Below are 25,465 nucleotides of genomic sequence, written 5' to 3'. Positions count from 1 at the left end.
CATAGCTCAATTTGGGTAAACAGTATACACAACATGTAAACAATGTGCGCTCTTATTGTTTCTCATGCAGCAGGCTCCCCTGTTTAGGAGTCTCATACAGAGAATATAATAGCGCATACAAATATGATAATTAACATCCAGCTACATGAGGGAGTGCAACCTCTCTAAAAGCATTCTCAGTAATTTGGAGAAGAGCCATACTTCAGCTAAAGGGAGTTATGGGGTATTGTATTTAAATATATTGTCCTTGGTCTTTTGAGCAAAACTTTCAAAATAAAATCTATAAGATGTTGGCTTCCACAGGGTGGGAGCGACTAAGAAGGGGTCATATGTCTAAACCATCCAAAATGCTGCAAACTAGCATATCTTCCCCTAGCTCAAATCCTTTATCTTTTATACATATAGCAATGGTTGCTTAGACATGCTCCCATAAGCAACCACAGTTCAAGTGTCATCATATGATAAAGTTACCAACTATTTCATGTGGCCCAAGAGTGGCCCTTATGTAACTATCAGTAAATATAATTTCAGCGGCACATTCAGTCCAAGAGAGGCCGGTTTAATAGTTACCGCATAACTACATGATATAAAGAAAATAGAGATATCACTATATGTCCATATACTCTTTTACCAATGTATTATATATTCAGTTCCTAATTAGAGCAGTGAATACGATCAGGTTGTAATTGTGTCTGGCATATTGAACAGCATTATAGAGTCATACCTTCATCCAACCGAAGTCGAGTAGCCTATTAAGGTAGTTGTATGCTCCCATATTACTGCGTCCCTACATACTATTTCTATGAATGTGCCATGTATCAATTCTGTCTTATACTAGTAAGTTCACTGCAGGCGATATGTGCACCGAAATTTTCTTTTTACGTCGAGCAGTGTTTGTTTCATATATCTTCTTGTTTTTTTATTTTATTATTGACGTGTCATATTTAGTACATAGTTAGAGCAGGGACTACGTTCAGGTGTCTGATATTTTTAGTAACCTTATGGAATTACACCCTTACTTTAACGAAACTAAGCACATGATTGAGGTAGCTGTGTGATCTCATAATGCTGTGTCTATATATACTATTCCTGTGATTGGGCCTTGTAGTAATTACTGCTTATACCTGTAAGTTCATTGTATGCAATATGTACACTAAAGTTTTCTTGTTTACTCCGATTGTTATTGGATGTCAATTAATGTGTTGACAAATATCTCAAAATAAATTTAATAAATAATTGAAAACCAAGAGAATCACCTGTGTCATGTATCATTGGGTAGCCGAATGTTACGGTCTTCCTTAAGATTGACATATAAAGTCCAAAAGCAACAAATATTTCCCTGGCTCTCCAAAAGAAACACAATGCAATACTGAGTTACAAATCGATAAATGTAACTTTATTTAAAAATGCAGAAAATGTTAAACAATTGCGTAGGTAGAAGGATTTAGGGTTAGAGTAATGGGAGGCCACTAACTACAGGAACACTGGGCAGTAGAAGCTGGAACAAATACATAACAAAAAAAAACACAGGGAATCACCATTATACTGTACAATGAACAGGAAACATCCAGCCAGTTAGGTCCTAAGAGAAGAAGACCACAGCCTCAAGCCAGCTGATGTTACTGTGGAATTCTCCACATAAATTGGCAGTGTCAGCCCTGCATAGTCACAGCAGTCGACTAATGTATCCTGAAGGGTGGTAGATGACTCCCTGTATTCATACACTCGAACCCGCTCACTCACTCCGATTCCCCTAGCTCCTCTTTCACTAGCAATTTTTTCCCTTTCTTCGGTTTTAACTCTTCACGATCCTTTCGGCATTTAATTGTTCTGCAAAAAGGAGAGAAGAACCATAAACACACATGAAACATTTGTATTTGTAATTTACAGGATGCTTGGTCTTTATTTATAAAACAAAAACGGTTTAAAAACATATTTAAAAGGTTCACAATGTACCATTTGGGGTCACGAGAGTTATTAACAGAACTATACTATAATGGAAGTTTCATACTAGGCAAATCACAAGAGGCATATGTAAGCAGCAAACAACCAGCAGCTAGCACCTGAACCTACCTAGATATGCTTTTCAACAAGGTATACTAAAACACACAGGAGTAGCGCTAAAAAAAGCAGTCAAGGTCTTCCAATCAATAATTTTAATAAAATACACAATAAATATTAAAGACAGAACATTCATACGGATTGGCACCTGTGAATTTCAGTTGATTTGTGGTATACCACACACACAGAGTATTATTTAACTAATTAGCATCAAGGAAGTCATCATCATCAGCATGTATTTGTAGAGCGCCAACAGATTCCGCAGCGCTATAAACATAGGCGGTATACAAGGTAACATTTATAGGGGGTCAAATGAGTAGAGGTCTCTGCGGAGAGTTGCACTGTTGTAATCAGCTCTCATGTGGGTGATCTACAAACAGCTGGGCTCATAGGCTTACATGCTAAGGGGTTCAAGGAGATAGTAGTGGAGTTAGGAAAGGTTAGCGTATGGTGGAATTCATCCCTGAACAGTACAATCTTTAGGGAGCGCTAGAAGTTTTCAAAACTAGGAGAGAGTCTTGTGGAGCGAGGCAGAGAGTTCCACAAGATGGGAGCCAGTCTGGAGAAGTCTTGTAAACAGGAATGTGAGGAGGTAACAAGTGAGGAGGAGAGTAGGATTTTGTGTGCAGAGCGAAGGGGTCGGGAGGGAGAGTATCTGGAGACAAGGTCTGAGATATGGGGGGGGAGCAGTGCAGTTGAGGGCTTTGTATGTCAGTGAGAATTTTGTGTTTAAGCCTGGAGGCAAGAGGAAGCCAGTGAAGGGATTGGCAGAGAGGTGCAGCAGATGAAGAGCAAGGTGTAAGGAAGATGAGCCTGGCAGAGGCATTCATTATGGATTGTAAAGGAGCTAGGTGGCAGCTAGGGAGACCAGAGGATGGAGTTGTAGTAATCGGGGCGGGAAAGGATGAGAAAGTGGATTAGAATCTTAGTTGTGTCTTGTGAAAGGAAATGTCTAATTTTAGAGATGTTTTCAAAGTGGCAGCGGCAGGCTTTAGCCAAGGACTGAATGTGAGGAGTGAAAGAAAGATCTGAGTCAAGTGCGACTCCAAGACATCGAGCATGTGGGGTAGGGGTAATGATTGAGCAGAACTTGCCTTGTCCAATCCTTGTATAATTATGTTGCCCAATTCTTAGTGTCTCACTTATAGATGTTCACTTAAGAGATGTGAACAGATGATGTTACAATACTGCAATGCTTTCCCCACAGCAGTGTTAAATTTATAGGCCAGAGCATTCAGCTGATTGCAATAAATTAGATAATTACATGACCAAAGAGTCAAAAGGCCAATTGGGAAAAATTGATTAAAGAGACACTGAACCCAATTTTTTTCTTTTGTGATTCAGATAGGGCATGCAATTTTAAGCAATTTTCTAATTTACGCCTATTATCAATTTTTCTTCGTTCTCTTGGTATCTTTATTTGAAAAAGAAGGCATCTAAGCTTTTTTTCTTGGTTCAGTACTCTGGACAGCACTTTTTTGTTGGTGGATGAATTTATCCACCTATCAGCAAGGACAACCCAGGTTGTTCACCAAAAATGGGTTGGCATCTAAACTTACATTCTTGCATTTTAAATAAAGATACAAAGAGAATAAAGAAAATTTGATAATATGAGTAAATTAGAAAGTTGCTTAACATTTCATGCTCTATCTGAATCACAAAATAATTTTTTTTGGGTTCAGTGCCCCTTTAAGGGTGAGAAAAGTTGAGAAAACAGACAATAGAATTTGGAGGAGGCTGGGGTTATACAATTAGTGAAATTATAAATTAAAGAAGTATCACAAGTATTGACAAGGTTTGAGCATCACATAGATAAAGACAAGATATATCAGCAGAGTAAATACATAACATTGCACATACTACAGACACATAACAAAAGAGAGACTTAAAGGGACAGTTTACTAAAAAAATGTTTCCTCTTTAATTTGTTCCCAATGATCGACTTTTCCTGCTGGAGTGTATTAAATTGTTTACATTTCCATTACCCTTATATTGGCATTTGAAATAGTTTATTTAGCCTGGGCTTTTCCCACCCATCCTGAAAGTTTTTGGCCTCAAGGCCAAGCTGTGTTAACACAGCCAGTAGAAGAAATTACACTCCCTGTGGGTTATAGAAGAGATAAGGTAATAAAATGTTAATTTTCCATTGTTCTCTCCAAGTATTGGTGATTGGTTTACGGACAGATATAAGCAGGTATATGTACACAATGTGATAAAGTAATAAGATCTGATTATACCTACAAGCTCAACCCATTTTATTAGGTTGTGGCTTCAAAACACAAAATCAGCTAAATCATATACACAAATAAGCAAATCTCATACCAGCTATATATACACCAGAGTATAAAATGTAATTGTTAACACATTAAGGGAAAAACAATTTTATAGTATACTGTCCCTTTAAGAGTACAATTCACACAGAAAACAACGATTTTGGCAGGTGTGTATATATATTTATATTATTATTATTGATTGGAAGACTGACTTTTTAGTGCTACTCCTGTGTGTTTAAGTATTTGATTTCTAACCCTGGGGAGTCAGGTTTTTTAGGGGAATTTTAGCTTTTCAGAGGTCTAGGAGTCTGCACAATAAGAATTCTTCTGTGTCTTTTTTCCAACAAAGTATACCAAGAGAACGAAGAAAATTATATAAAGAATAAATTGTAATGTTTAAAATTGTATGCTCTATCTGAATCAAGCTTTTAAAGACATGCTATGAATGAAACACCTCTCTAAATCGATTAGCTATGTAATTTCTGACACTGCAGATAAAGTTTTGGAGCCATTGAGGTGCAGGCAGGCAGGCACAGTGAGCCTGAAACTGGCCGAGATGACTGAAAAGCTTTTCACGGAAGCATTAGATCGTGCGAGAGCAGGGATACTGCAGATCCTGCCTCGCTCTTTTTGAACGCAGGTGAACTTGGTCTTCCCAAATGTTAACCCCTTAAGGACCAGGCATTTCAGACAAAAACTTCCCTAAAAGATCAGGGCATTTTTTAGCATTTTTGCCATCACTACATTTAAACAGAAATAGAGCCTTTTTTATATTTACCTATCAAAACTATATATGTTTTTTAGTAGACAACCGAAAGTATTGATCTAGACCCATTTTGGTATATTTCATGCAAACATTTCACCGCCAAATGCGATCAAATAATAAAAAAAAAAAAGTTAATTTTTTCACAATTTTAGGTTTCTCACTGAAATTATTTACAAACCGCTTGTGCAATTATGGCACACATGGGACACTGAACCCAATTTTTTTCTTTTGTGATTCAGATAGAGCATGCAATTTTATAATTTACTCCTATTATCAATTTTTATAAGTTCTCTTGCTATCTTTATTTGAAAAAGAAGGCATCTAAGCTTTTTTTTGTTTCAGAAACTCTGGACAGCACTTTTTTATTGGTGGATGCATTTATCCACCAATCAGCAAGAACAACCCAGGTTGTTCCCCAAAAATGGGCCGGCATCTAAACTTACATTCTTGCATTTCAAATAAAGATACAAAGAGAATGAAGAAAATTTGATAATAGGAGCAAATTAGAAAGTTGCTTAAAATTGCAGGCTCTATCTGAATCCTGAAAGAAAAAAAATTTGGGTTCAGTGTCCCTTTAAGGTTTAGCATGATACAGTATATAGTAGGTGGAGCTTTGTATGGTTATAGATTAGGGATGTGCAATCGTACCGAAAATAGATACCCGAATGAATGCACGAACGAAATTTAAAGTGAAGGTAAACTTTGATGAATGAAAGCCCGTTTTTTTAAAATACTAAAAAACAGGGGCACTTTCATTCATCAAAGTTTAGAAGGCAGCCGTTTTGATAAAAAAAAAAACAAACAAAAAAAAAAAAAACTTACCTTTGTTTTTTTCACTGCCAGAGCAGCTTCCCCCACCCGGAGATCCTCTCTTTACACGTCAATGACTAATCCAGCTTCCTCCAATCACGGCATGGCCTCAGGCAATGACTACCCTGGGTGGAAAGCCGTGATTGAAGGAAGCTGTATTAGTCATTGATGACGTGTGAAGAGAGGATCTCCGGGTGGGGGAAGCTGCTCTGGCTGTGCAAAGAGAGGTAAGTTTTTAATCAAAACGGCTGCTTTGTAAACTTTGATGAATGAAAGTGCCCGTTTTTAATAGTATTTTTAAAACACAGGCTTTCATTCATCAAACTTTACCTTCACTTTAAAGGAAACATAAAAATACTGACAAAATGTGTCAGTATTTATTAGATTCCTTTAAAATTACTTTGAAGGGTAAAATACTTCCCTTAAAAAGGGATACTAAACCCAAATGTTTTCTTTAATTATTCAGATAGAGCATGCAATTTTAAGCAACGTTCTAATTTACTCCTATTAAATTTTTCTTTGTTCTCTTGCTATCTTTTTTTTAAAAATTAGGAATGTAAAGCTTAGGAGCCAGCCCATTTTACACGCTTATCACCCTGGATAGCACTTGCTTATTGGTGGCTACATTTAGCAAACCATAAAGCAAGCATATCCCAAGTCTGAACCAAAAATGGGCCGGTTCTTAAGCTTTACATTGCTACTTTTTAAATAAATATAGAAAGAGAACGAAGAAAAATAGGCGTAAATTAGAAATTTGCATGCGCTCAGTGTTTCCCAAACGCAGTCCTCAGGACCCTTACTCAGGCCAGATATTCATTATATCTTAATTAGAGCACAGGTGAAACAATCAGCTCACCCATCAGCTGATTATTTCACCTGTGCTCTAGTTAAGATATAACGAATATGTGGCCTGAGTAAGGGTCCTGAGGACTACGTTTGGGAAACACTGCTCTGACCAATTAAAGAAAAAAAATGTGGGTTTAGTGTCCCTTTAACGCACTCTGGGGCATGCGCAAACCCGATCCTCTTCTTTACAGGTCACAGCCATGCTAACAGGAGGCTTGGCTTAGTGTGCTCAACACCCAGGCCCTACACCAAGTTTAGTTCAGGTCCTGGGAGCCAAAACTCACTAACCATCCTGTTAATGTGCCCAGGAGGATCGGATTAGCATGACTAAGGGCTATTGCATTGCCTTTTTATCATGCAAATCTACTGTATTTACTGGTCCTTTAATAACCTTTGAATATTCTCCTGATATATAGAGTGTGAGACTATTTTATGTGCGTTATTTTTAAAACAATTTTGCAATTCTCAAAAGAAATGTAGGGATTATCCAATGGCCAAGAGGTAAGATGGCCCAAAAAGAAACTTTAAAAAAAAACCAAAAAAAAAAAAAAAAACCACAAGAAATTAAAAAAGGTATATGAAACCACAAAATATATATATTTTGGGATTTAGATAAAGCATGTAATTTTAAACAACTTTCTATTTTACATCTATTAATTTTATCTTTGCTCTCTTGATAGCTTTTGTTAAAAAGCATGGATGTAAGCTCAATAGCCTGCCCATGTCTGGTGCACTGGCAGCAGTTTTGCAAGAATGTTAATAATTTTCAAGAGCACTAGATGGCACCACTATTTACTGCCATGTAGGGCTCCAGATACCTACCTAAGTATCTCTTCAACAAAGCACATTTCAATAAATTGTAAACTTTAAAAATGATATGCTTTGAAAAATCTGAAAATGTGTGTTATATATTTTTTTTAAGTTTTCTTCTAACATAACATTTATTGGAAGCATTTAGTTCTGGTATGAAGGATATTTGTGCATGCCTTGTTAAACGAAAGAAGCTTAGAAATTAAGTACAGTATTTGAAAAGGTAAACTGGACAATTACAATTAGTGGACTGCAAAAAAAACAACAACTCGTAGTGAAATTGAGAATTGGTACATAATTAACAAGGATAAAAGTCATATGCAGTCTGAAATAGTAAAATAAACTATGACAACATTCCAAAAGCCTGGAAACCACCACATTTAATAACATTGTATGTATCCTATGCATATAGGCTGTATTTCAGTAAAGTCTGTACTTAGCCTTACCGGTTGTTTTTAAATTTGCACTATGGTAATAGTCACGTATTGATTGACATGTCTTAGTCGTTGTAAGTGTTTGCGGCAGGTTGCTAGGCAACGGGCACCGCCTGATGAAGTGCGCACCGTTTTACTCAAGGGTAATGTGCACATGAGGTGAGTTGTATTTAAGTTTGTTGTACGGTGTAGGTATCATTGTTGGTCTGAAGACGGGGATTACACCCCGAAACGTCACAAGGGATTAAAAGATTACCCCAAAGTAAATCCGGAGAGTGCCTCCTTTCTTTTTGGTCTATGCAAGTATTTGTTGAGCACCCAGGTACAAGGCTGGATAGATAGATGCTAGATAGATCTATTTTTTTATTATTATTAGACAACCCAGGGTATTGATCTAGGCCCATTTTGATAGAGCGTGCAATTTAAAACAAATTTCTGATTTACTTCATTATCTAATTTGCTTCATTCTCTTGGTGTCTTTTTTTAAAAAGCATACTTAGGTAGGCCCAGAAGCTAGCTGCTGAATGGTGACTGAACATATATGCCTTTTGTCATTGGCTTACCGATGTGCATTGCTGCTCCTTCATCAAAGAATATCATAATAATGAAGCAAATTTTATAATAGAAGTAAATTGTATGCTCTAGCTCAGTGGTCTCAAAGTACAGGCCTCGGGGGCCAAATGGGGCCTCAAGATAGTGTTATCTGGCCCTCCCTTGCTTATTAGGTAAATTATTAATTTGACCCCATACTTTTTTTTAGGGTTCTAAGAGGTGCAACAAGCTGATGTTCTAAATAGACAAACAGAAGATAAATATAAAAGACAAAGCATTGCATTGTCCAGTGTAGACTCCCATTATGCACTGCTTTGTCACTTTTTTTCAGTTCCAGAATGATCACTTCACTTGGATCTCAGAAGATAAACACACTGTGTATGTCTATTGTGGACTACAGATCCTGCCATGCACTACTACTTGAGTAAATATCACTACCAGTTCCTAGTATATCCAGTTCAAAAGCACTCACTCTGTTCAACTGGCCCCCATAGGGGAAGAACACTTGGACAGTGGCCCCCCAGATACAATGAGTTTGATAGCCCTGCTCTAGCTGAAACGTGAAAGAAAAATTTGGGATTCCATGTCCTTTTAAGCTCCCAAACATATACACTTACATTTTTTGCTGTTCGGTTCTCTCTTGAAGCTCCAGTGCATCATTTATCTTCTTTAGCATCTCGTACCGTTCACGACCTTTGATCTGAATGACAGTAAAATAGATAAATATTGATGGATGTAACATCTTGGTAAATCCAGAATTATTGGTCAGAAATATTCTAGGGAGGGTCCAACACTGAAGCACTCATACTGGGAGGAGCGCACATAAGACACAGATAGTAAACAATGTTTATTTTAATATACCTGTAAAGTGAATCTTTCCTCTTCTGCAACAACATGTTTCTTGGGAAGAACAGCATCAGTGACTGGTAAATTTGGAAGAGCTGTAAAAAGCCAAAGAAATTAGTAAAAATATTATAAACTTAGACCATTAAATACAAACAATACATAGGACATGCATGAGCCAAGGTTTTTAATTGGTGGAAATCTTGAGGATGAACAATTGACCAGTTTCCATTCTGTAGAGTTTTTCAAATCCACTATGCTCCGCTCCCAAACTATATGCACACTACTGTGCAAAAAGTCTTAGGCCACCATTAGATTTGTTGTTTCAGCAAAGTTTTAATGGCCATCCATATTTATTTTTTGGTTTCTTAATTAAAGATACAAAAAGAAAATACAGGAAATTATATATATAAAAAAACAAAATTTAGTGTGACCTTCCATGGCACCAAGAGCATCTTGAACTCTTTTGGAGAGACTGTCCTGAAGTAATCTTCTGGTATATTATACCAGGCTTGTTTCAGCACTACCCAGAGTTCTCTTTTAGATTGTCTTATTTCGCTCTCTCCAGGTGATCCCATACTGCCATAATATTCTAGGTCATGACTGACAGTGTTTAAGCAGCCATTTCTCTCCAAATAGGATTTCACTGGCGATGTGCTTGGGATCGTTATGCTGAAAAATAAAACCATTCCCAATCAGATGCTTTCCAGAAGGAATGGCATGATAAATTAAAACCTGTCTGTACTTTTCAGGATTCATGATCCCATCAATTTGGACAATATCGCCAACACCACTAGCAGAAATGCAGCCCCAAACCAGGAAAGACCCACCACCATGTTTCACTGAAGGCCGCAAGCACTCATTCTTACATCTCTCTCCAATTCTTCTCATATAGTCAATTGGACCCAAAAAGTTCAAACTTGGATTTGTCACTCCATAATACTCTTTTCCTGATCTTCATTCCAATCTTTGTGAGCATATCATAGCCTTTTAACCCAGTTTCTCTTCAGAAAAAGTGGTTTCTTGGCTGCTACCCCCTTCCACAAAGACCTTCTTTGGACTGTAGAATGGTCAACTTGGCATCCCTATGAAGCTGCCAGATCATTTGCTGAACTTCTTTTGGTCTCTCAAAGAAGAAACTCTAAACTTCTCATCAGATTTTGAAAGTTTTCTTGGCCTTCCAGTCCTTTTTTTGTCCTTGACCTCTCCTGATCCTTTCAATTTCTTTATAACAGCTTTAAATACCACTTCTTGAGTATCCAGTTTGCTGATTTTCAGTGGATTGGCCTTATTGATTTCAGGGCTGTCAAATTCTGTGATCTTTGGCATTTTGAATGGAATTATGTGACTAAAAGTTGGTCTTATTAGCAAGCTTCCAATGAATTAAACTCATGTGTATGCAATGCTCAAGCATGTCTTGCACAATTCTGGTGTAATAGACCTTTTTCACAGCAGTCATTTTGGCATGAAATAGGACAAATACAGGTGTTAGCAATGACAATAATTAGGGTTCCATTCCATTTGGGTTTACGAGAGCCAGGTTCCTGCAATTGCTCAAGTGTAAGGGGAGGTCACACTAAATACTTGCCACTTTAGCCTATAGAAGCTGTTTTTCTGATTTTATTCTGTTTTTTTTTTTTTTTTTAACACTGCATACAAATATCCTGCATTTTCTGGTTGTATTTTAATAAAGAGATTTATAAATAATTATATATGGTCATTATACTATTGCTAAAACAACAAATCTAATGGTGGTCTAAGACTTTTGCACAGTACTGTATATATTTTCTGCAGTACTTTACCCACCTCTTTTAAGATTGGTCTTCAGCCCTTTCTTCTTCAAATAGTTTTCCTCTTCAGTCCTGCGATCTCTTCCAGGGCAGGCACAGACACGAACTTCAAAACAACGACGCCCCAGAAGGAGTCCCCTGAGAGAGGTCAAAGGTCAGTGAGGTAAATCACTGTCTGCAGTGATAAGAGATTTATCAGAGGTGTTCTAGAGAGGTGTAATGGTAAAGGACAAATGGATTTTCAAGAGACAAAAGGAAGTCATAAGAAAAATTAAGGGCGGGGTGACCAGGATTAGGGGCCCAATATACTCACTCTCTTGTTTCTAAGGTAATGATGGTTAAGATGGGTCGTCTGTTCATGCCTCCCATACAAGAACTGTTGCACATGTAATTGTACAGAACTGTAGTGCACTGAGCCCCCACCTGTACAAAATATATCCTCATAAGTTTATTATGAAAATATTAATATATAAAACACACCTAATCTTGTGTAAAACTAACTGGTTACCTGTGGCCCCTCATATGGGACATAGACGCTGTGGCGGCCAGTGTTCATGTCCTCAGCGTAGATAGCCTGAATGTTTCCTTCAACACGTATCAGATGGCTGCGTGGTGCATTATCTGTGGCAAATGAAGAAATAAGAATCAGATATTAAGAAAGATAACCAAATGAGAGGAAAAAAAACAAAAAAAGCCATGTACGCAGTTGGACATTAAAAAAAAAAAAAAAAAAAAAAAAAAGATTTATCAACCAAGGTCATGGATTAAAACATCACTTTGTCCTATGTTTAACCATCCTTATAGGGGGTATAGAGTCCTCTTATTAAATTAATAAATACAATTATTAACAAGGGTAAGACTATATAATGAATACATTTTTAAAAAAGGGGCATCTTTTATATGCATAGTATATCATCAATAAAGAACTGCATTGCAAAAAAATTGCATAATAACTAAACAATAACATACAATACATATGATAAAAAAAGAAGGGGGAAGAGGGAGTTTCAAGTTAATCACACGCCTAAAATATTGCCCCACACATTGCACAAATCCAGCATAACAAAAATCAAATTCTGTCAAAAGAACTTAAATAAGAAGGCAGTCTGCAGAGGCTTAGATTCAAGATAATCACAGAGGTAAAAAGTATAATATAACTGTGTTGGTTATGCAAAACTGGGGAATGTGTAATAAATGGATTATCTATCTTTTTAAACAATAGAATGTCCCTTTAAAACACAAACAAGGCACTGAGCAGATATAGTTGAGGCTTAAGAATTTGAGAAGAGAAGAATGTAAGTTGGAGCAGCATTTGGGAAAAATGTTTTAAAAGTCAGGGTTGATAAATTTATATGAAACATGGGAACCAGCCAAATAGAAGTAGCAATTCACACTTTTTTTTTTTTTAATTCTGGGAAGAAAAAAAAACCACGTATATAATCGCACATGGTAACTTAAATCATGATATTTGGCTTTGATGGGCTTCTCTAAAACCCAAAACATTTCATAAGTGATAGGTGACCTATTGGACTTTAAGGGGAAAGTCATTTTCCAGTGGATAGTCCCTTTAAAAGTGAAGGTAAACTGAGGAATGTGTGCCTGGTTTTTAAAAAAATCTTATTAATCACAGGGGCATTATCATTCATCAAAGTTTATATTTTAGCCGTTTTGTTAAAATACCTTTTCTTCTTGCAAAGCCAGAGCAGCACTTCCCCCGCTCGTCTCTTCTTACGTCAGCAATGACAAATCCGGCTTCCTCCAATCACGGCTCCCCCTCAAAGCAAACATTGCCTGAGGCCATGCCGTGATTGGAGGAAGCCGGATTCGTCATTGCTGACCTATAAAGAGACTAGAGACGGGCAGGGAAAGCGCTGCTCCTGCTTTGCAAGAAGAAAAGGGTATTTAAACAAAACTGCTAAAATGTGAACTTTGATGAATAAAAGTGACCCCGTTTTTAATAGGATTTTTAAAAACCGGGCACAAATTACTCAAAAGCAGTTATTTAAAAAAAAAAAAAAAAGTGTGTTAAACAAAGCACTGATCACATTAATTCAGAAAATAAAATTGCAGTGGACTTTCTTATTTTGTCTACTTTTTAAATCTATCTTAACCCATCTTAAAGTGACAATGTACTGTAAAACTAGGTTTCACTTCAATGTAATATACCAGCTGCAGAGTTTAAAATGTATGGTAAATTATGCATATAGGTTTATTTTTTTTATATAGGAAAATAGCTGCTTCTGCTAATTAAAACCACAACTCAAAACAACTGGACTGAACTTTTAGGGAGAGCAGACCTCTATATCTTGTCTAATAATTTACACAAAATAACCTTTATCTTATTTCTCACGGTTTACTCAAAGGCCAATACTTAGACACAACAATGGAAAATGAACATTTTAGGGCCTCTTTGTTACACCACACACACTGGGATCAGAATTTCATCACAACCTTCTTGTATACATAGATTTTCTATGACAAGTATTTGGTTACTGACATTATCAGTATAGGTGGTGATACAGCCAAAATCAGTTATTTCAAATAACAAAATGAAGGTAAAAGGAGCTTTTTGTAAAAGGGGGAAAAAAAACTACAGTACACCGTTTACTATTTTCCTGCATACAGGTGATAGCATGACTCTTCTGGAAAATATAATCATGTTGATACTGCAAGTTTTTATCCCCATTTTGCATAACACATTATTTGATATTTTGTATTTTTTTTATATTTATTTTGACTGAATAATTATATCTATATCCACCTATCACTACCCAAGTGCTGAACCAAAAATGTGACGTCTCCTAAGTTTACATTCCTGCTTTATCAAATAAAGATACCAAAAAGAAAAATTGATAATAGGAGTAAACTTTGCATGCTCTATCTGAATCATGAAAGAACAAATTTGGGTCTCATATCCCTTTAAAAATTAAAGCAAATGTACTTTTTATTTTTGTAATTTTTTAAAACTTTTTGTTTAAGAGTCACTCAGGGGCAACAAAAGTAACCTTAGTTAAGGATGCATAGAACACTTTTCACAATGTAAAATAGCTTATTTCCACCAAGGTAAGCCTTTAGATATTCAGGGAATAAAAAAATAAAAAAAATAATCTGATAACTTTTTCAGATCAATCAACATCTTTATATAAAACAACCTTGCCTAGATGCTTTATTGCTTAAAGGCTCTATATCTAAACACAAGTATCAGCATCCTACCCTTTTTTCTTCACAAGTTTTAAAATAATCAAAAGTGAGAAAAATCCAGCATATGAACTTACCATCGCCTGACTCTAAACTCCTTTCATGGTGTGGACATCTTTTCACCACTTCGGCAACATGCTCAGATTTCTTATAGACTGCAGTGGCACGAAGCATTGCACCACATGGTGGAAGATTTTGCACACGGATAAGAACAGGACAGGTCTTTGCAGACTGACAGAACAGCTTGTTTAAATCCTTAGAGTACTGGGGAAACATATGCAGTGGGATCAGAAGATGGGAAGCTCCACAGAAACACAAAGGCAAGGAGAAATCTAGGGGTGCAAACAGGGTTTTAACGCCAAAGTCCCTCAGATTTGAACCTTACTCTTCTACTGTAGACATCCTGTACACTACAACTCTATTAACCCTTCTTCTACTAGTTTTGCAGTAAAGACAAGATTAATCTATCTAGATCCAGATATAGATCTGCATATCATCCATCTCAGGCCTTCGTCGGCAAAAGACCTCAAAATACATGCTTTTAAACTCCATGCCCAAGATGGTTTTGAACTCTTCACTCCACTCCTGGTCTCTCCTACAGTGTCACTGCCAAAAACTTTTATTAAGTCACTACTTACAATATGCTCCTCCTACAGATTAGTCATTTGGAAAAACAAAGATCCAATAGAAAAAATGGGCAGGATTAGAGTAGTACTGCAAGCAACCAACTTGCCTGGACATGTTACAGAGACTGAAACACGGGACATGCAGGCAACCACTGAGTGATTATGCAAAATGACACTAAATCAGTTAGAACATTGAACCCTTCGGGTGGTCTAAACACTGGTTAAAATTGTAATTAGAGAAAAAAAGTTACTCAGACACTCACTGTGCAGGTGACAGATTTTGCCGTCCCATTCTGTTGAAATTCCAGCTGTAGCCCATATTCTCCAGGATAGTCATCAGTAGACGGGACAGCAGATGATGTGACTGAAACAACAGAACTGCTGACTCCCTCCTCTTGTGGGGCATACATGGTATTAACTATTGGGTATTCCCCAAAATCCTTGGTGGGAAATAAAAAGAAAATAAAGGGTATGTGAGAAGCAAAAGAAAGTACAAAAGATTAGAATGTAGAACAAGGAAATGTACAAAAGGGGAAAAATGAAAAAAATTGTGAAGAAAAATACAAGCTTGGACTAAAAAAAATAAAATAAAAGCGCAAATCTAAAAAAAAAGTAAAGGAGCGGTGGCGGCAAACACGACAAAAGAAGAATGAAACGCACAAACCCACTAGCAGTACAAGACCCCATAACCCCCCTGCCCAAGACACACCCCGGAAAGCCATATATAGAATATAGACACCTGAGAATGGCGACAAGCAACATGTGCTATTTAAAACAAAAAAAAGGACAAACGATAAAATATATATACATACATACATATATACACATACACATACATATATATACACATACACTCACCGCTATATTATCTTGAGCACAAGTTGCATCTTGCAGAGGGTCAGGCAAGCTATGATAAAGAGACAACAACATTATCACAAGCAACTGTCAGCAGAGTGAATAGGGTTACAGGCAGCAAAACATGCACTTGTTATTCCTGCATTAGTTTTCTAATGAAAGATCTATGCTGTTTCTCCACCTACAAACTGCTTTTCTGTTTCAGTCTGGGTGGGGATTAGCTACTCCATCCAGGCTGTCAAAGACTGTTTCTTAAGGTTAGCTATTAAAAAAAACGAAATAAAGAAGACACAAGCATTATCTGAATATATATATATATATATATATATATATATATATATATATATATATATATATATATATATATATATATATATATATATATATATATATATATATATTTTTTTTTTTATCACAATGAGTATGTGACTGGCACAGGAAAAGAACACCACATAGGGGTAGACACATGAACACAAATATTGAATTTACTTTAATGTGTTTAATCAACCCTACTGTGTTTTGATTTGAGTTACAGTGACCCTTTATAGCAATGAAGTCAGACTGGTTTGAATGTTCAAGAAACTATGAAGATTTTTTCCCAAAAGTCATAAACAATTAGATTTTTTTTTACTATAAATTCCCCAAAGTGGTGAATGCTGGTCCACACATCTGCATGTTAATACTCACAGCCCCCAGAGTTCCTCAAAGGTCTCCTGGCTCATAGGCGGCTCCATGCCAGTATCAGACATTGGTTCCATCATAAAATCAACAAAGGTGAACCTACAAAAAGACACAAACAAGAAGAATGATGTTGGATGATTTGTATAATGTCAATTATACAAAGAAATTCTAAAACAAAAAGATAGTTTTTTTTGATTGCATGTTTATTCATTCCGAATTTGTCACTGTATTACATTAAAACGTAGTGGATACATGGAAGAGCTAGCATGCAGATATGGTACAGGAAATATAATGGAAATTTTCAACAATGTTTGGGGTTTGCAAACTATCCTATATATTAACCCCTTGGTAACTATCTAATCAACAAAAGAATTTCAATCTTAACCCTCTGACTGCCAAAGAGGAAACACATTGCTATACAATGGTTGTAGGTGCCTCTATCATCCAGGAGGTTTAATCAGTTTCTTTTTAAATAAAGGAGAAGCTGTTATGTTGTTTCAATAACATTATGGAATCTTTACTCAGTAATCTCAAACTTGAAAAAAATATCACTTTAATAACAATTAACAAGTTCTTACAGTTAATTATACCCCCCATAATGCCTATTCTATGCATGGGGTAGCAGTGCTGTGTACCCAGATTCAAGGGACCTGTGTAACCCAATGCCTCATTTCCCAGGCTCCCTAATATCAGGGTCATTACAATGCACTAAAGCAAATGCATGGACTTGTCCTGGCAAAGCCAAAAGGAAAGCTGACGTTTAAGTGACGTCAATGGGAGGGTCCACCTGTCGACAATAAGGAAGCACAAAACCCTCCACGCTGGAAGATCTCAAAACAGGAAACAAGGGGAGGGGGCACAGATGACGCGATAATGGAATGGGAAGGGTTCATAGAGCAAAACAAACAAACGAAGACAATAACATCGAATAGGAGGGTGTGGGATATGAGCAAGTCTCGCCGAGAACAGTGAAAATCCGCAGTAGCAAACCAAGTAACACCCCCATAGCCTGGGAAAATGGAACAGTCCGCTTAAAGGCATAAACTCACTAATGGAAGTTTGTCTTCGGATGGGAGGGGCTCACAAATAGTATAAACATTCAGAAATTTCAGAACTTCTTACCAACTGCATCAATGTTATGTATATTATGTTCGTACAGTGACAATATAAGCTGTGCACTTCACTGCACTACCATACCAATACATAACTGATTTCAACTTGGTTGTAAATTCAAACAAACGCGTAAATTTGCGTTTAAAGAAAGCGTAACTATGTCCGAAACATAACTTACTAGATAATCAGTAGACAGTACACTATTAGAACTACAATTAGTCAATAGTCAGTAAGCAAGAGATAATATTCCATTATAGAGAAAGCAAACCCATTGCAGCAAATTGCACGAAATAAACTTATTTCAGACCCAGAAAACAATTACACCATCAGTTAGTCAAACACCCTATATGGGGCTAAAACTGAAACACACGACCATTCTATAACAAATGTGAATACATGACTACTATTAGTTATTAACAAAGGGTCCAGCAACAGAAGCAGCTCACACAGGTTCTGCAGACCACGAATAGTACTGTACATAGACCACAAATAGTACTGTACATAGACCACAAATAGTACTGTACATAGACCACAAATAGTACTGTACATAGACCACAAGTAGTACTGTACATAGACCACAAATAGTACTGTACATAGACCACAAATAGTACTGTACATAGACCACAAATAGTACTGTACATAGACCACAAATAGTACTGTACATAGACCACAAATAGTACTGTACATAGACCACAAATAGTACTGTACATAGACCACAAATAGTACTGTACATACACAACAATGAGTTGCAATGCTGTCTGTTAAATCACACACGCTTATACACCCTGAACACTAGCTCGGATCGCTCTATATACGTACGGTTCATGTACTAAATTATCGCCATGACTTTTACAATAGCACAACATACAACACTCATGGAAACACGCGTAACCAAACCCACTTAGTAACGCACTCAGTCAGTGCTTACTCACCTTGTTGTGACGGAAGTTTTTGTTATTTTTTTTCCTAGAATATTTAAGCCCCTGCACTTGATAAAAATGTTACACTCTGTCTCTCTCCTCGTGCTGGGAAATCCCCGGCTCCCGTCGAGCACTGCGCCTTGAATCCACCCCCTTTGCCCTCAGTTCACGGATGCCATCTTAATTGAGGGCATAAAGTTCCTATTAGCCGCTATACATTTTGGGTAGTGACAGGCTTCGGCTTGTTAATGTAATTTCCGTTTCCTTCTGTCAGACAGAGAACGAAGTTTTTAACTGTTTCATTGGTAGTGTCCATCGACGAACCTCTTGTTCAAAGTCCATTCTTTAGGTTTGTCATATTTATATATTATTCTACCACATATGTTCAAAATATCTGGATTATTATGTATGCGTTCCCTTTACCTCACCCAAACCACCATTATCATCATTACATAACAAGTGTTAACAAGTAAATAGTATCGTGTTTGTGTTTGGTTTATTTTTCCATAAAACATCAACATGCAAACAATTTTATACTATGCAGTACATTAGTTAAAACCCTTGTACATCTATTATGTATCTATATATTTTATTTTTAGCTATCGCACATTAATATGTATATGTTAATCTGGTACAGGTACAGGATAGTTTATCAAAGAATATATAATTCTAATGGTATGCCTACATCTACAATTAGATTTGCGCCATATTAAAAAGCAATACATTAACTAAAGATTTTGATTTTGTGGGAGAAATAACATTTAAAAAACACATATACTAATCCAATATATATTTTAAATGATCAGAGAAGGAATGCCATTGATAATAGGGATATACTAACAAGAGTGACAAGAGACTATGTCAGAATGTAATGGCCATAGACATTGATGGGAGAGAAAATTACCAGGGTTTTGGAGATAGAATACATCAAAGTAGAAATTAGAAAACAACATTATTATTATTATAGCTATTATTATTATAATAATTATAATTTGTATAGCGCTGGGTACAAAGATAAGGGTATACAATGACAATGATTTGTGATAAGATACAAAAACATAACAGACTAAACAAACAAATGACAGTTGAGAGTGACAGAATGAAAGGCCCATAGACTTTATTGGGAGGGAGACAAAATCATAATACATGGTTCTGACAGGTTAAAGGGACATTCGAGCCAAAATTGTTATCCACATGTATGCCTTTCAGTTTTGAATAAAAGTATTTTTGTAATGTACATGTATTAGCAAAATGCCTTTAATAAAAGCTATAGCTATTTCAAAAGTATATTTAAAGGGACAGTATACACCAATTTTCATATAACTGCATGTAATAGATACAACTATAATTAATATTATGCTGAGCTAAAAATCCAGTATAAAACCTTTTAAAAACTTACTTAGAAGCTCCCAGTTTAGCACTTTTGATTAGGTTGACTGGAACACCCAGTGAAAGCAGACACTCCCCCTTCCTCTGCATATGAAAATACTCTTTACACAAACAGGAGCAAGCTGGACTAGGTATACATCAGTATTCTCCTAAAACTTGGTTAGGAGTCTGAAAATCAGCACAATGTTATTTTAAAATAAGCAAAACTATACATTAAAACCTGTATGGGCTATACAAATGGATCATCTACAAAACAGTTATGCAAAGAAAAATCTAGACTCGAGTATAATGTCCCTTTAAAGGGATACTAAACCTAATTTTTAATTTCATTATTCAGAAAGATCATGCGATTTTAAGCACCTTTCTAATTTACTCCTATTATCAATTTTTCTTTGTTCTCATGCTATCTTGATTTGAAAAAGCAGTACTGTAAGCTTTAGAGCCGGATCATTTTTTGTTCAGTACCTGGGTAGCACTTGCGGATTTGTGACTAAATGTAGCAAACCAATCAGCAAGCTCTACCAAGGTGCTGAACTAAAAATGGTCCGGCTCCTAACCTTTTATTACTGCTTTTTTTAAATCAAGATAACATGAGAACAAACAAAAATTGATAATAGGAGTAAATTAGAAAGTTGCTTAAAATTGCATGCTCTATCTGAATCCTGAAATAAAAAAATGTGGGGTTAATATCCCTTTAAGTATACACTGTGCACCAGCATTTTCAACACAGCACTTACTCAGTGAGCCTAAGGTGCTTATGCCATTTGCTAATGACTCAGTTTATTAATGGCTGACATGATACAAGCCCCACTGGCGTTCTGAGCTCCTGCAGTATTTACAATGCTGGTGCACAGAGAATATCTAGCTGTGCTTCACATGCACGCAAAGAGAAAAATGATAACACTTAAACAGTAATAAATTTGCTAGAATAATTTTTGCCCATACATGTATATTTCAAAAGTGTTTCTATTCAAAGATTTTATTCATCATTCTGCATTCCAATTTTGACCATAATGTCCCTTTAAAGACACATTGAAGTCAAAATTAAAGGGTTGTTAACTGCTGGGTACAACTAAAGTAGCATGGTAACTACTTGCTTTGTTATTCTTTTTCAGTGTTGGACTGGCCCACCGGGATGCTGGGAGATTTCTCAGTGGGCCACCTGCACTGCAGGGCCACATCCTGGGCAGAGGTGCTGAGGGAACTTCCCAACCAGGATACAGAGCAAGCCTTGTGTGCAGCATACCATATCTGTTCATGGCTGCTCTTGGAAGCCAAAAGGTAACAGGTGGGGGGAGCGGGGAGAGCGGGACTGCGAGGGCGGGTTTGGCTGGGTTGCATAAGCAGAGAGTGTGGGTGCTAGCATGGCCTGACTGCAGTTCTGACCTGTCTTCTATTGAGAAAGTGTGACTACTATAAAGAATAAGATGCACAGATACTGCTATAAAAATCCAGTATAAAATGGTTTAAAAACTTACTTAGAACCTCTTAGTTTAGCTCTGTTGAAAAGGTAGCTGGAAAGCCCACTGCAAGTGGCAAATAAGATCCCCCCCCCCTCCCCCTTCTTTTGCATATGAAAAGACCCTTTACACAAACAGGAGCAAGCTGGAGCAGATAGCTGACGGTATTCACATAAAACTTTGGGGCTTGGTTAGGAGTCTGAAAATCAGAGCAATGTTCTTTAAAAATAAGCAAAATTATACATTAAAAAAAAAAAAAAAACTTTATGGGCTATATAAATAGATCATCTACAAAACATTTATGCAAAGAAAAAATGAGTGTATAATGGCCCTTTAACCAACTGGTGTCTTGAGTGCCTAAACGCTTAATAAATGTTAGTAAAAGAAAAACTGATGTTACACAGTGGTAAACAATAAACAGTCGACTGTCCCAACTTTTTTGGAGTGTGTTGCATTCATCAGATTTGAAATGAGTGTTTATTTTCAAAAATACATTACATTCACAAAGTAAAACTTCAAATAATGTGTTAATAATGTGTTTTCAATGTAGTACAGGGTGAATTGAATTTTCAAATGACTCTTTTAGTTAGTTTTTTTTGCATTTTCCATACTGTCCCAACTTTTTTGGGAAATTGGGGATGTACATTGCCCCCCCCCCCCATAGGTGGCATTTTCCGTAGAGAACACTGTTAGATGATACCAATATAAATTTTGAGGTAACTTCATACATGTCCAAGGAACCCCCTATTTAACCCATAGTTAATGCAGCAATCCACAAAAGCCCCCAATGGAGATATACTCACAAACAAAAAGCACTCAATAGTGCACTTTTGAGTGCTTCTCATTTGTAAGGATATCTATATTGGAGGCTTTTGTGGATTGCTGCATTACATCAACGTATTTCACTATTGGAGCGCCCTCTTTCTATTTCACAAATCACTCCTTTCCCAGCTTGGGATCTTTCATTTGAAGAGGAAGTGGCACCTACTCTTATTTGGGACTTTGTATCACATGTATATAGTTCTTGTGAACTTATTCTTATTTTTGTCTTTGAATTATTTGAAGCATTTTTGGCGCACACAGTTGTTTTAGTTTTTTTCCTATCCAGTCCAATTATTAAAGGGACACTAAACCCAACATCTTTCTTTCATAATTCAGATAGAGAATAGAAATTTAAACAACATTACAATTTACTTCCATAATTTATTTTGCTTCATTTTTTAAATATCCTTATTTGAAGAAAAAGCAATGCACATGGTGAGCCAATCACATGATGCTTCTATGTGCAGCAACCAATCAGCAGCTAGTGAGCATATCTAGATATGCTTTTCATCAAAGAATATCAAGAGAATAAAACAAATGAGATAATATAAGTAAATTAGAAAGATGTTTAAAATTGCATTCTCTTTCTAAATCATAAAAGAAAAATTGTGTGTGGCATGTACCTTTAACATTGCTAGTGATAAAACTACATGCTCTAATACATTTAAGAGTAACGCATGTAAAAATGATATTCTTTGTTTGTCAAAGAAATGACTGTAAAGTTTTAGTTTCTCTAAAGTGCACCCCTATCTTGAAACGTAGTCTCCCCTTATCTACCGTCTACTTCCGAGGATAATTGAGGACAGATACAAGAGGGACCACTACACTGCAGAAAAGGGTAGAGGGGGGTCCTACTAAACAATCTCTTGGATCGGGGAGGTGGGGAGTTTGAGTGGGACCGTTACATTACAGAATTTTTTTTTAAATAAATAAAAAAAAGTAGCTAAAATATATAAAAACTGGATAATGTCAGACAGCTGCCAGTACCTAAGATGGTGGACACTAGTTAGGGGGGAGTGTTAGAGAGCTCTTTGGGAGGGATCAGGGAGGTTGGAGGGTAAGGGGGGATCGTACACTACAGAAAATATATATTTTTTTAAATTAATTGAAAAAAAAATATTGCCCTAAAACTTCATATTGGCAGACTATCTGCCAGTACCTAAGATGGTTGTGATGACCACTGGGGGATGAGGGAGGGAAGAGAGCTGTTTGGAAAGGATCAGATAGGGATCAAGGGGTGGGAAGTGCCAGTCAGGAGGGATATCTCTACACTATAGCTAAACTTAACCTTGTAAGCTACCTGATTAACCCCTTCACTGCTGGGAATTTCAGAAGTGTGGTGCCTAGCTGCAATGTCATGAAATAAACCAAAATGGGGCTAGATCAATACCTTGGGTTGTCTACTAAAAAAAATATTATTTTGATAGGCAAATAAAAAAAACAAGGCTTTATTTCTGTTTAAATGGAATGATAGGAAAAATGCTAAAAATGCTCTGGTCTTTTGGGCAAGTTTTGCTCTGAAATTCCCGGTCCTTAAGGGTATAATATTACAAAACAAAAAACAAAAGTAAAGAGAAAAGGGTATGGAAAACAAAACAAACAAAAAAAGTATTTCCAACATATCCACTGTCTACATATCATGTACATATTTGTATGCGACAATAATTTTTTTTTGATAATTACATTTAGCTCCTCCCAGACAAATACATATGTGAGAGAGAAAAAATAATTCCACCTAATCCATCTACTCTTAACATTTATTTGCCATAGAGAGGCTTCTGTCTCTAGTAAATTGTTTTTTTGAATCTGTTCGCATCTATACTTTGAGCTTGGCTGGATACATCATAGTTTCTTTAAGTCCTTCTTTAATTAGCTAAGTACATACAGGGGCAATTTATTATCTTTTGTTTCTATTCTCTATGGAAACATCTAGAAACATGAATATTCTATTATCACATACATATATTGTTTGATTTTTCTGTAATACTGAAATAAAGTCATCTTATCTTGAAAATTTTAAATTTTGGCAATTATTGGCTTAGGCCTATTCTTTATTCTTCTTTTCTTATTTAGCAGACGTATTCTGTGGGTCCTCTCTATAGCTATTGGATATTTCAATGAAGGCATTTCCAGTGCTTTAGGTAGGCTCTTTGATACTGATTTAATCAAATTGTTGATGTGACGGACTACAGATACTCCGACTGGGTATCTCCGCCAAAATGATCCTTCTTTACCCTGGAACCTGTAGCTTTAGAGCGGAAAAGTGATTTTAGCATGTAGCCCACCCTAATAACCAGACAAGACCAGTATTAAGGTGAAACACGAACAGACCCCACTGGAACAAGCACACAGCCCACACACACACCTGCCACCTCGACAAGAGCCTATCTGATCAACAGATCCCCGCCCCTCCACACAGGCCGGTGCCTCCACAGGAGCCACAGTCACATAGAAACCCCACAACAGCTATTTTGCAGCCTTGAGGGAGCGATCCCGAGGGAGCAGCAGCCACTCCCGGGCACCGTTGGAGAGCTTCGGGGCTCCAGAAGTCCCAGTCCAAAAAGCGCCATGTAATGCCGCCGGGGGCCTGAGCGGCAGCCGGGCAAATGGCACCCCGGGCCAGCATGAGGTAGAAAGGTGTCCAAAACCCCGGGCGATACTGATTTGGGAAGATAAATGGCTGTAAGGCTAAGCTCCACCACAACAGGCGTCCCTTGTCCCTGGAAACCCTATTAAGCCATACCAGGGGGTTGTGGTCTGTGAGCACTGTAAAAGACCTTCCATATAAGTATAGTTACAATTTTCCCACACCAGTGCCAAACACTCCTCCACTGCCACGTAGCCCACTTCCAGAGGCAGTTGTTTCCGACTGATCTAAGCTACGGGGGGCTCATGGCCCTCCTCATCCACCTGGTTTAGCACTGCTCCCAACCCAAACATGGAGGCATCTGTATGGACAGAAAAGTGTTTGGATGGGTTAGGAGCCGCCAGGATAGGGGCAGAAACTAATGCTGTTTTCAGTTGCTGGAAGGCAGCCTCGCACTCGGGGGACCACAGGACTTGCCGGGGTGTTTCCTGGTCAGGTTGGTCAGGGGTTTAGGGCCAGGGTGCTATAGTTGGGGACAAACTTGCGGTAGTACCCCTCTGTGCCAAGAAAGGCTAAGACTTGGGTCTTGGTTTTGGGGGTCGGCTAGTTAGCGACTGCATCAACCTTGG

The 25,465-nt window shown here is 37.1% G+C and overlaps 2 protein-coding genes across 7 annotated transcripts in view; one reads left to right on the top strand and one right to left on the bottom strand.

Annotated features, from left to right (window-relative positions):
- Positions 1-1,374: 1,374 nt before the first annotated feature.
- Positions 1,375-18,738, bottom strand: TP53 (tumor protein p53). 3 transcript variants are annotated; one of them, XM_053718454.1, is made up of 11 exons: positions 18,591-18,738; positions 16,552-16,644; positions 15,868-15,916; positions 15,273-15,449; positions 14,461-14,647; positions 11,694-11,806; positions 11,499-11,608; positions 11,202-11,323; positions 9,414-9,493; positions 9,170-9,252; positions 1,375-1,830 (listed from the first exon to the last, which is right to left on the bottom strand). In XM_053718454.1, exons 2-11 carry the CDS (start codon positions 16,623-16,625, stop codon positions 1,740-1,742), a joined length of 1,086 nt encoding a protein of 361 aa, XP_053574429.1. In that variant the 5' UTR covers positions 16,626-16,644; positions 18,591-18,738; the 3' UTR covers positions 1,375-1,739. The 3 variants fall into 3 exon arrangements, with proteins under 3 accessions (XP_053574429.1, XP_053574431.1, XP_053574430.1); XM_053718456.1 differs by lacking the exon at positions 18,591-18,738 and adding an exon at positions 17,181-17,305; XM_053718455.1 differs by lacking the exon at positions 18,591-18,738 and adding an exon at positions 17,124-17,272.
- Positions 18,739-18,821: 83 nt separating this feature from the next.
- The window catches only part of LOC128663889 (monocarboxylate transporter 13), a 236,521-nt gene continuing 229,877 nt past the window's right edge, over positions 18,822-25,465 (top strand). For all 4 annotated transcript variants that reach the window (XM_053718451.1, XM_053718452.1, XM_053718450.1 and 1 more), the window contains exons 1-2: positions 18,822-18,927; positions 21,083-21,248. The gene's annotated coding sequence lies outside the window, so the exon portion shown is untranslated. The remainder of the gene's footprint in view (positions 18,928-21,082; positions 21,249-25,465) is intronic.

Source organism: Bombina bombina, chromosome 6, assembly GCF_027579735.1.
Source record: "Bombina bombina isolate aBomBom1 chromosome 6, aBomBom1.pri, whole genome shotgun sequence".
NCBI lineage: Eukaryota > Metazoa > Chordata > Amphibia > Anura > Bombinatoridae > Bombina > Bombina bombina.
Note: the sequence above shows the minus strand (reverse complement) of the source record. Positions and strands in the feature narration are given on the sequence as shown.